Source organism: Elaeis guineensis, chromosome 7, assembly GCF_000442705.2.
Source record: "Elaeis guineensis isolate ETL-2024a chromosome 7, EG11, whole genome shotgun sequence".
Classification (NCBI taxonomy): Eukaryota; Viridiplantae; Streptophyta; class Magnoliopsida; order Arecales; family Arecaceae; genus Elaeis; species Elaeis guineensis.
In genome coordinates this window covers 76705253-76717852 of record NC_025999.2, presented here as the reverse complement: position 1 = coordinate 76717852, position 12600 = coordinate 76705253, and the positions used below count along the sequence as shown (strand labels likewise).

At 34.8% G+C, this 12600-nt stretch overlaps 1 protein-coding gene across 2 annotated transcripts in view; it reads right to left on the bottom strand.

Moving 5' to 3' along the window:
- Positions 1-3197: 3197 nt before the first annotated feature.
- Positions 3198-12600, bottom strand: part of LOC105048932 (probable inactive ATP-dependent zinc metalloprotease FTSHI 5, chloroplastic) — a 72419-nt gene continuing 63016 nt past the window's right edge. For both annotated transcript variants that reach the window (XM_073261131.1, XM_010928433.4), the window contains 3 exons: positions 12379-12486; positions 11600-11680; positions 3198-3490 (listed from right to left, as the gene is read on the bottom strand). In XM_073261131.1, the coding sequence (XP_073117232.1) occupies positions 3419-3490; positions 11600-11680; positions 12379-12486 (261 nt within the window). In that variant the 3' untranslated portion in view covers positions 3198-3418. The remainder of the gene's footprint in view (positions 3491-11599; positions 11681-12378; positions 12487-12600) is intronic.

The window sequence follows — 12600 nt, the reverse complement described above, 5'->3', positions numbered from 1 at the left end:
CACTGACCTACCGTCACCGCCCAACTTCAGTTGATCTAACCTTGAGACAAAATTCTGCATCAACGGATATATAAGTAGACTATCAATCCTTTTCGTTCTAAAAATAGAAGATAGAAAATAAATAAATAAATAAATAATCATTCATGCATACCCAAAGAATTCTAAACTCGCAGCCAATAATGCGGCAATATCTATTGTGTTTGTCCTAATTTACTATCATACCTGCTTCCTCCATTTATCCGATAATTTGTTTTGTCTTCAAAATTCATCGGATAACTGTTGTTTTATTTTATCTTGCCTCATTTAGCATTCTACATAGTTAATGAAATATCTCTGTTCATTGTTACAAAGGCCTCTTGTACTTTTACGAAGCCGGAAGTGAATGTTTAATTCATTAAGGCTTGCACTTTCCTAAACCCAATAAATCTTGGAGTAGCCTCTTCATCTTTTCACGATTAACATGACTTTCATGGTTTAGCATTCACTTGATGCCACCATTGTCCTTTTTTTTTTTTTTTTTTTTTTTTTTTTTTTTTTTTTTTTTTGTGCGTGTGTGTCATTCACGGTTTTATCGATATCTGCCAAAAATGAAATCCACAAATCCTAAATCAATATTATTTACTTTCTTTTCAAGATGGAAAATCCGCAAATCCCAGCCTGATATATTGCCACTTTTTCCATCCACAAAAAGATAAATCGATATCGCTGCTTTCAGGTTCCACTTTTCCTAACAGATAATTAGTCCTCAAACAATGCTGGATTTTGAAATGGTTCACCTCACCATGATAGCCTTCTCTGATAATATTATTCTGCTTGAAGATTTGCTCAGATATACTACCGACATGCTTATTTGATCCTTCTGGAAATAAGCGTCCACCACTCATATTCCTCCTGCAGGTGCTCCATGGGAGGTTCAAAGAATAGAATTTCATTTGGTGGTTCATTTGCTGACGCAACCCTTGACTGAGACAGGGTCTACCATCCCCCCTAGGCTTGAGATGGATCCTTCTTTTCTCGATTTTTTCTATTGCTCTTCCATCTCCCCTTCCTTCCCAATACCAGGCCTTCGGTCGGTGGATTATCGCCAATCATCCTCTCACCATCTTAGTGCTCGACCTTTAAGCATCTACTTCCATCCCTTTTTTTTTTTTCCTTTTCAATCAAAAAAGAAGCATATGCTTCCTCCTTCTTCCATGGTATATGTCCAATGGAACAGTAAAACATAATGGGAAGACAACCATCCAATGCAAAGGCTAGTTAGTGTATGGATGCACCACCCATGACTGATGTGGTGCCATTCCAAGTCATTGAACACCATCAACTAAAAGGGCAGGCAGACGAGAATAATAGATTCTATAAGCTGATCTTTTTGGTGGCTTAGAGCAGCCGGCTTACTGGAGCTAGCGTGGTAGCACTTGCAGTTTGGTACAACAATTACAATATATAACTTCAGAAGACCACAAACAAGACATTGTGCACTAATAATGGTCCACATATTGCCATGTGCTCTTATGACACAATCTATGTTGAGGAAAAGCTGTAGTGCATCTAAACTAGAACAGATAAAATATAAGAATGGAATCAGAGAGATTAAATATCGAATCATCATAGCAATAGCTGATCATCCAGCAGATGATAGTGCTTGAAAGCAGCGGCAGGTAGAACTAAGATTTGACATCACTAGCAGTCTGACGCCTGTAGAAGAATGCATCAAGTTGAGAGCCAGCAGCACAAGCAATGTCAAATCAGAACTCCTCACACTTTCAAGTTTCGATAAAGCTTTAGAGGAGCACTCAAACTTATGCTAGCCAGAAAAGTCTCAAACCATGCAAAGTAGTGTCCTAACCTTTTCCAGCGAAAAATGGGGACGGCACTAAAACCTGGAAAGCAGAGAATCATAAAGTACCAGGACTAGCACTTAAGAGTTCACCATTGACAACCAAACTACTGCAAATAACAAAAATTTAAGAAAAGAAAATCCTATGTTTGTTACACAAAGAAATGGTTGATGTAGAGAACAGGTGAAATGATCTTGAGATAAGATCTACGATTAAATTTTTATTTATTTCGAAGCTCTTGTCATATATTATTCCATTTACAATCAAATAAAAAGCAGAACTTGACAGACGTATTTTTCAGAAGAGATTGAGACAATTAGACTACAGCTCCTGTATCACCATTTTTGCCTCCAAACTCTATAGGTATTTTCAGGAAAAATGATAAGTTTATGATAATAGGCATTTGTCCTCGTGTAGATGGATTGATGGGTGAGAAAGCAGCAACTCCTAGCAGGTTTGCATCTTGAACAAAACCAGAGCCTCCATCCTCCACTTCTCTCAAATCTTGGATCAGGTAGAAATTACTACACTCTTTTCAACCAGAATTTTGCTCATGTTTTACTTTGGTTTTGTGATGGACGTGTACAGAGGACTCATCATAGGAAAGGCCATCACTCATGTTCGACCGCATATATGTGGAAAGGAAAGCATGCCTGCAGGCCCCAGCACATAAGGTGTCACAAAAAATAGATCTGTTGATGTCCTTGCTGGGACTGGATAATGATCACAAATGTTATACACATATAATCAAGAATTTAAATCTCATAGGATGGGATCATCTTGATTTTTCTGTAGAACGAGATCAGTTGTCATCCCACCCTATCTCAACAATTGGGATGGAAATTTCTCAGGATAAGACAATAGGATGACAACCAAATGATTCTGTCCCGGCACTTAGGATGGCATCCCATCCTGATGCCCAGCTGCATTGGAATTTGAAAGTGGTGGCAATAATGAACATTTGCTACTCCATGAGTGCCAAAGCCATAAGCTAATCAAAATTGACTCGAAGCAATCTAGCCACATGACAATCTACATATTAAAGGGCAGCCCAATAAATGAGATCCCTCTGGTTCAGATTTGAAAATGAGCATTGCAGTCCGGTTCAAAAGAGGATGCGTGTGCAGGTGGCTCTGATCCATATGTAGCATCTCTAAGTTAATTGTTTCTAAATGCAGATAAATAGGTAGCAGTGGTAACAGAGATTGCCTTCTGAATTTTCAAATGGGTAACAAGTCCATGCAAAAGTGTCCATGCTAAACTTGAGAAGATTGGCATCCATGCAAATAGTATGAAGTCTAACTACTAGCATGCTGTCATGCCAAAAAAAAGAAAAAAAAAGGAAAAGAAAAAAAAAAGGAAGGCAAACTATTGAGCTTTACTTTTCTTTTCACTGTGCAAGAAATTCAAAAGAAGTACATCATACATAATCCAATATTTGTAATGAGAATATTAGGTGAAAATATCAACAAACAATAGAAATCAATTCCTCAATAACTATACATCTGCGCTCGGTGAGAACTGATACAAAACATGTGAGCTGTATTTGAGCTAGTCTACAAAACCTTGGCCATCATGCCTTATGTTGAGGCACCTAATAGGTCCAATACTTGTGAATTCCCATCACCATACAGGGAGGTGCCAGATGTAAGCTGCAGAAAAGACATGATATGATGCATCATAAATTAAATGGAAGTCTTTTTCTTCTGGTAAACATAAAAGATACAATAATAGACTCAAAAAATATTGAACAACAAAATAGAAGCCCAGGTAGCAATATGAAGGATGAACCCTAATCTGATTTGGAGTTCAAAACAACCCTTTCCCATCAGGGATTTCCTTATGGCACCATATCACATCAGCAGTGTTTTGGATATAGAATCTCCTTGAATCTCCCTTTCAGATTACTAGGATGTTGAGTACATTCCAGGTACAATATCATATGAGGCCCCAAATAACCATAGGGAAACAATAATTTAAAATGATTTCCAATCTCACAACTGACATCTGAGATAAATCTATGAAGGAAGAACACTAGTACATTCTGGTTATTTCAAAGATAAGAATTAATATGTGCTTGCTTAAATGCTAGATCTATATGGACATATTTCAGAGGTACCAAATGCAACAGTCAACTTTACCAATGCTGAAACACTATGGAAGCAGAAATTCCATTAGAGACTTGTTATTTAAAAGATAATTACAACAGCAAGATGAGATCAAATATACAATATTCATTTATCAAGGACAAACCAACAGGTAATCCATTCCATGAATAATTACCGAGTTTGAATGATTACTTCAAAGAAAATGATGAAAACCAGAAAAGCTTAAGGCACAATGGGTGAAGGAAGCCGATGAAAAACATACATCCCAAGATTAGTGTAAAAATAAAAATCAAAAGCAAAATTGTATTTAAAATCCTTCCATATTAAGTGTTTACTTTGTTATTATTAGTTATGACTAAAGAAGTTCATAGAAGCCATTTTTGAAATGCTAAAATGTGGCGAAGGAATAGGTATCAGTTCCCATTCCAGTCCATTCCATGTTTGGTAACTCACATGGACATTTGAATTATTGATTTCAGTGGGCATTGGATTCCCATAAAAAGGGATAAAGGCATCCTACAGGAGGCCTTGGGTATGCTGATTTTTTCCTTGTGTTGGATATATGCATGAGTAATTCTAAAAGAATTTCTTTGTATTTAGGAATATAAAGTATATATTATAATAGAATATAAATTATATATTAAAAATATATTATAATAATACATCATGCACTTAGAAATAATTTGACACAATATATGACTATGTAAACAGTAGCATTACAAAATACTAATAAAATAAATATCAATTACTTATTATAATAATATATAATTCAATAAACTTACATCACTTTATATATTTCAATATTGATATACTAAATATTATAATAGATGTTTAATAAATTAAACAGTAATAGAGTATTAGTAAAATCTTATGATCAATATAATATGCTCCAAATACTTTAAAATTGGTATAACATATAATTTTTCAATCATCAACTAATATTTTATTATTAAATTATATTTATGAAAAAGAGAAATATGTTATATAATTATTGTAATACATTTTATACAATATATTGTTTAATGTATATTGCATATTTATCATATATCATTACTATTGTTTTCTACTTGGGGCCTTGATGCAATTGTAAAAGGCTGAGGCAGACAATGCATGATTTTATTATTATAATATAATATCATACAAGAAATTTCTAAAAGAAAAGTATAAAAATAACTATCATAATATTGTAACATAATATCAATATCATTATAATTTTAATATGTTATTAACTTTTTAGTATTATAAAATAAATTACAAGATAATACTTACTATATTATTTATATTTATATTGCATTTCTAATATCATACAAATACTTATGCAAATAGGAATATGCTATAAGGTTTGCAACTTTGTTTTGTTCACTCAATTACATGGATATATCCAAACACAAAAATCAAAATCAAATATTCCCAATCATCCCAAGTAATGGATATCCTATGTGTCATGCTCCGAACCCAATATCTGGATCGACCACATGATATAGCCGCATGAACCCTAAACTGAAACCTTAGATATCATTCAAGGCCTATAAGATGACTCCACTACTCGAACTCTGGGTCAAACCTATACAAAACTATATCCTACAGTTCTGAAAAAGGAAAAGAAAAGAGGATTGTGAGCTTTACAACCCAATAAGAATCCCCCACACTCACATCAACATAAATATGAAATATATATATAGCTAATAGAATAATAATAAGATTTATACATCATCAATTTGATAACTGAATAATATCATTACAACTCTATTAAGCACATCACATATCACCAATCAGTAAGTACTCAATAGCAATTCAATGAGATTACTTATCATTAACTGGTTAACACAGCTCTGGTCTTGACAATATTATCATTCCGGCACTGAACTAAATCCACCCATGATCCAGTACATGGTAGGCCAAACATATTACATTTCTCTCTATGGCCAACAACCATATCTCAGCCCATAATTGATAGCACAAATACCACAATTCACACGTGCCAGCTAGTCCAAATATCCTTCAAATAGATATAATTCATCATCTTGATTTGATTTCAGCACTGAACTAGTCACAACCATGCTCCAGCCTATAGCAAGCCAAATACACACACCATGCTTCCACCTATTGCCAGCAATCATAAATCATATCTCAACTTGCGGCTAATAAGCCATGTTTCATACATGGCCGACTAGTCCACATGCTCCTTTTCTTGCTCTTATAACTATGCAAAATTATATTTGTCCTTCCGATATTGGACTAATTGCAATTATGCTCCAGCTCATGGTAGGCCAAACACAATATTGCACCTAACCCAAGGCTGACTAAAGACAACCACATTTTTTACATGGCCAATCTGTCTAAATACCATCCATGCACCATCCGTATTATTAAAGTCATGATTTGATTTTTGGCATTCAATTAGTCACTGTCATGCCCCAACCCATGGTAGGCTAAACACAATGCTGCACTTTATCCCGAGGCTATCCCAATATATATGCCACGTTTCTTGCATGACCGACTAATCCAGATGCCGTCGACACCCCAACAATTAAGTCATATTTTCTTTACTCAACAATCATTAAGCACCAATTAATCATAATTCAAGCAATGTCAATTTAACAACACATAATACATGTACCGATATATATAAAATAAACATCAATCATATAGATACATTTTTATATATAATTTTTCATACATACATACATACATACATACATACATACATACATATATATATATATATATATATATATATATATATATATATATAGTTGATCGTGTTGAAGAACCCTTATTTCTATTGAAGACTAACTTAAGTACGGTAAGCACAGATCCACTCCTCGATCTGTAAACCTAGGATAGTGTTCGGTTCAACACCATCTTGCCCAGATAATTGCTCACCTACAAAGCTAGGCCTTACCATCTGATAAATCATAACATCAAGGATCCTTAGTAGAAAATCATAGAAGATTAAGGTAGATGGTTGCACGATATTAGTCTGAGAGGGCAGGGACCCCTGATTATATATCGTTAGTCTGGGATCCCTCCTATGGTCAGCCCAAATCCACAAGGCATCCTGGACCCACCACTAGTCAGAAAGAGTGTGGATGAGAGAGAAAATAGAGAGAGAAATGAAAGAATCAATATATTTTCTTCTTTTCTTTCTCTTTCTCGTTTTATTCTTCCTCTTCATGGAAAAATAGGGGAAAGGACAGATTTCTAGGCCAGCCACTCCACAGCGGCTACCGCCAGCAAGCGGCGACTCATGGCACTGACCCACGATATCGACCCCTTGATGATAATAGCTGTAGCAACGGCCTATGGTGATAATGGTTAGCCAGATGAAACGAAAGAAAGAACAAAAATAGGGGAGGCCCTGTCTCATGAAATTTGGTAGCCCACTCGCTTAAATCTGATGATGGTGGTGGCCCACAAACCAGAAAGAAGGAAGTGAGGAAGAGCTAAGGTTGTTACCTCGACTCTAGCGAGGTCTTGCAGCCAAATCTGACAGTGGAATCCCCACAGAATCCTCAAGATCAATGGCTCTAAGGGTGCGAATTGATGGAACTTGAGTATGGGATGCAAGATAAGGGGTGAAGACTGATTTTTATAGCCAAAATCTATGGTTTATCAAGGAAAATCAGAATTCTAGATCCCTACTTTCATCAAAATCAAAAGAGAACTCCCGATTGATGGAACTCAAGTATAGGATGCTAGATCGGGGTTGAAGACTGATTTTTATAGCCAAAATCTATGGTTTATCGAGGAAAATCAGAGTTGTAGATCCCTACTTTCGTCAGAATCAGAAAAGGTGGACTCCCATTGGAGTCCTTTTCCGGCCCACATGCCCAGCATGTGTTTTTTCCTTTTTCTGCATGCTGGAAAGTTGGGCTTTTGCGATCTTTTTGGCCAGCTCATTACATTGTGAATAGGATAAGCACTGGTTTTCTTTCCTGACAACCAAACATGGCCATAGTGTTTTCAAGACTAGCTCTAAAAGCAAGATGTAGCCTGTGAACTAAAGTCTAAAAACTTAGTTTTGGTTTCAATTTTAGCCAATTCCATGAATCTCTGATTTTGGTAGGTTTTGTGATACCAGAAGTTTCACTCCAAGTTACAGAGTTTAGATCAAAAAATCAATAAAAAAATATAGAAATATTAAAGAAATCGAGAAAAGTTATTATACAATATTTTTAGAGTATTTTGGTTACAAAGGTTCTCTATTTGTGAAGTTTTGTCAATTTTAAGATTAAATTAATATTGAATAGAAGTGAAATTCAAATATGACTTCTCGAACTACAATTGTTCGAAAAATCATTATATTAAACAACTGCAAAGCTTTTCAGTGGCTAGTGCACTCATATCTTTTCCTTCACTTATTTGTTCGAACCACAAACAATATCGAATTTAGGCATTTCTTCAAACCAAGGTTCGCTGTACCGGTACCGAACGGTTACCAGTACCATACCGTACCGACACACGGTATGCCTGGGCATACCGGTCCGGTACCGGTACACAATATTTTTTTCGATTTTCAATTTTTTTTTTGATTTTTGAAGTTAATAATTGATAAATACAACTTCAACATGGCATTATATTGCATATTATTGACATAATTGGGTTCAATTTGGAGTTAGATTGCGGAACAAAGACTCTTAATAGCCATATATTGCAATCGAATCAATTTCATGTAGAAGAAAATGGGTTTGGAAGATTCAGAACACATCATAAAGCCCTCAACCATTTAACTTGATTAAAATTAGGGTGGTAAAACACCTGAACTCTCTCCTATTTGACTTATTTATGAAAAGCCTTGCTCCAATTGTGATCCTATATGATATCGCATATAACAGTTTAAGCTTCCAGCATCACAACATTATGCAACCAGAAGTTATTCAATTTTATGATTCCACCATAAGAATTTCTTCATTAACTCTGAGATATATATACCACTACTAGCATCACAAGATTTATGATATTGATACAACTAGATATTATTCAATTTTATGATGCCATTTTGAGTTACTAATTGGAATATTAGATATTGCCCATGCTTCTTTTTTAATCATAAATGCTGAGTGTTGTGTGATTATAATACTGAGATTTTTATTTTAAAATCTTGTTGAGGTCTCTAAACTATTTGTTACAACTGCGATTAATTGTTGTGGAAACGAATACTTAAAACGGTACGAATGCACAGGGTTAAATGAGCAAGGAGTCATGGTACCAAACAAGGAGAAGGGTAATGGTAAATGCTTAGTAATTGTTGGGGCGGGGAACCTCTATTACTAGCTATCAGAGGTTCAAAATTTCCTTTCAGGTTTCTTTCAAGTTCTCAGAATGCTTCCCTAGGCATTTTCATCTGTTTGGTGATGAAAAACCAAATCAAATTCATCTTACGAGTTGGATTCCGATGAACTAATACATGGTACAAGCTTTACAATCTCGATACCGGATCTTATACTGACACCATTCTATTATAATGCCGATATATATTTCAATTTGGTACAAAACAACATACCAAATATTGGTATAATATGAAATAACATATCAATATGATATAATACATCATATCGGATACTACAAGACAGATGGTATAACAGATATGATAGAGAAAGAGAGAGATGTGCGTGAGGTTTCATTTTATTTCAGATACCAAGAAAATAACACAAGATCCTCATCAAACTGAGCCACCTTCCCCCTTTCTCATGGGCGGTACGGCTCGGTTCACCCCAAACCAGTCCAGAACCGAGCCGTACCGCCCGATTCCAAGCGGTAAGAGCCCGAACCGCACCGAACCGCCCGGTTCGGTGCGGTTCGGGGTCTTTTTCCGAAAAAAAGGCCCGAACTGGACCGGTAACCGGTCCAGCTCAGTACGCCCCGTACCGGGCGATTCAGCCCGGTACGGCGAACCATGCTTCAAACATTTCTAAGATTAAAAGGTTCTATTTAATCAAATACACATCATTTAGAATGTCATATTTTTTATATAAAGAATATATTATAGCTATGAAATGTCTTATAATTAGTGCTATTAAATGAGCCTTTTTGGAGTCCTAAACTCGCCAAATATTATGTTCGTTATCCTTCCACTCTTTTAATTCAAGAAAAAGAAAGAAAAAAAAGGAAAATTGAGAATATATAGCTTATCTACATAAATTCGTTAAGAGATGATCCCAAAATTATAGTGAACATCAAAATAAAATATAAAAAGAAATCTATAGTTGATTTCGATTAGCTTCAGCCGAAACTGGCCAAAACCACCAAAACTAAGCTGAAACTGAAACTGAGTTCGATTTTGGTCCAGCCTCCACAAAACCAATTGGTTTCAATCAAAACAGATCAGTTAACCCGTTTCAGCTGAAACTTAAAATATTCCATGAAGTAGTTTATTCACATCGATGAGGTAAATACTTTGAAGACTATGTGGTCATCTTCAATACATAGGATTGTACAATGAGTGAAATGTTCACAACCAGCTAATTTTGGCATGAGATTGGCTCAGTCACCAAGCAAATGAGCTGAGCTTTAGCTAAGTCTGGCTCACTCAAGCTTCTACAAATTAAACTCAAAATATGAACATAAAAAATTTATAAATAATATACTATTATTTTCTCTATAAAGACTTTTTATATTTTATTTGCTATAAATTAACATTATTTATGTAGAATAGAACATTTTCAATTATAAGATTAATATAAACTAGAATAATTATATCAACGTATATAAATGGAAGTCTTGAAATACCTCGAGCTCTCACCAGATCTCTCAAATGATCTATCTATGAGATGCTCAACTTCAGCTCAAAATTAAATAAGCTGGCTTGAGCTTGGCTTGATCGTGAAACAAGCTGAACTTGACCTATGCATGGCTTTCTCAAGCTTGGTTCATTTACACCTCTATGAGCAGGAATCTGATGAACTAGATCAAATCTTACCAGAAGGATTGACCTTTGATGAGATTAAAGTCCCAAATAACATGAAGGGTATATAACTTCTCGGCAGGCTGCAGGTCTTAATTCCAGATTTGTCATAAAGGGTTTATAATTTAAAGGACCACAAAATCTGAAGGTTCATAAGGGATCAAGTAAGGCTTATTGATGCATGCCTCTGAATGCTATTCCATCCACAAGTGTCCATAACAAAAATATGGACTGGAGCTAACAAAATTGGTCTTTGTGGTCTTAAAAATGTGATAATTCTTCCTTAAAGAAACACCAAGTTTTAAAGTGCTAACTAATAAATCCTGCTATAAGATAGGCCATCAAATATTAAAGTCCATCTCCAATACCTATCCTTTTTCATTTCAAAAAGTTAATAGTTTAACAGCAAATAGTCCCAGTAAAGACATAGCCTATCATGAAAATTTAGTAAATGGTGAAAGAGATGGTTTTGGATAGAGAACACAAACTTAAGTGGTACATATTTTTTTCTCCATTAATAAGGTCCCAACCTCACACATTTGAAAAATATGTAAGATCATACCACACCATGCAGAGGAAGCAAGGGAAATATGTGACACACATTAAAGTCTTTTCATATATTGGTGGAATTGCATGCAGATTTGTTGTTTATAACATATCATCAGATTTGTTGTTTATAATATATGTCATCAAACAATCCACATTTAAGTCAGTACAAGATGTTCAAAAGAAATAAAAGAAAATACCTCCTTATAATAATGTTTTGATAGAAAGAATGGTTCTTGCTCCAGAGTTCCTCCATAGTCCTCAAGAATATTTAACAACTCCTGGCGGAAAAAGAAAATGAATATAAATGCCCACTGATTATAAAGATTATGATTTATGAAGGTGATATAATTTAAATACATGCATGATTATTGCAACAGCATCCTACCTGGTAAATATTCAGGTACATGAATAATTACCAAAGGATTTAAAATCTATCAAGTTAAATGTATAACCAGTAAACTGATTGAACAATTATTGTTATTTAATAGTTCTTAGATGAAAAATAATAAAGCTTACCTATAAACAAAAATAAAAGACACTGAAGGGTAGCAATACAGAAAATATAAAGTTCAATATCATGTCATTATGAATCTAAATAACAATGATTGCTGACATGGTGCTGCGATGCTAAGATAGCAGTTGAAAGTTAGAAAATGTTAAGAGGCCCTTCATCAGATGCTAAAAAATACTTAAAATATCCCTAAAAAATATTTCTGTTGCCTTTGCCATAAACTTTTTATGAAGTTTCTTGTGAGTTCATTATCACACAAGCAATTTTATGCATTCGATTTTCGCATACAAATTCTTTTGAACTGATAAAGGCTCATGTATCTTTGACTGCATGGTCAACCTGGTGGACGCTAAACCAAATTCAAGTTTTTGGGTTGGATATTCAGACTATGCCAAATTTCATTACTTTCAGCACCTGGATTGAAAAGTATATTTTATGCAATAAATACTAAATGGAAGCACCCACCTTTTGCGTCAGATTTTCAAACTTGAGCAACTGCTCCACAATTTTCTCAAGCACTTGGCGATTTTTTTGAAGCATATCCCTAGCCTTGTCATATGCCAAGTTGTACATCTGGGAAACAAAGCACTCAAATGGATTGACAACATAAATCATCACAACATAACAGTTTGCAGATAGTGTCATCAGTTCCATATTTATATGCACAGGAAATACGGAGGGTCTGAT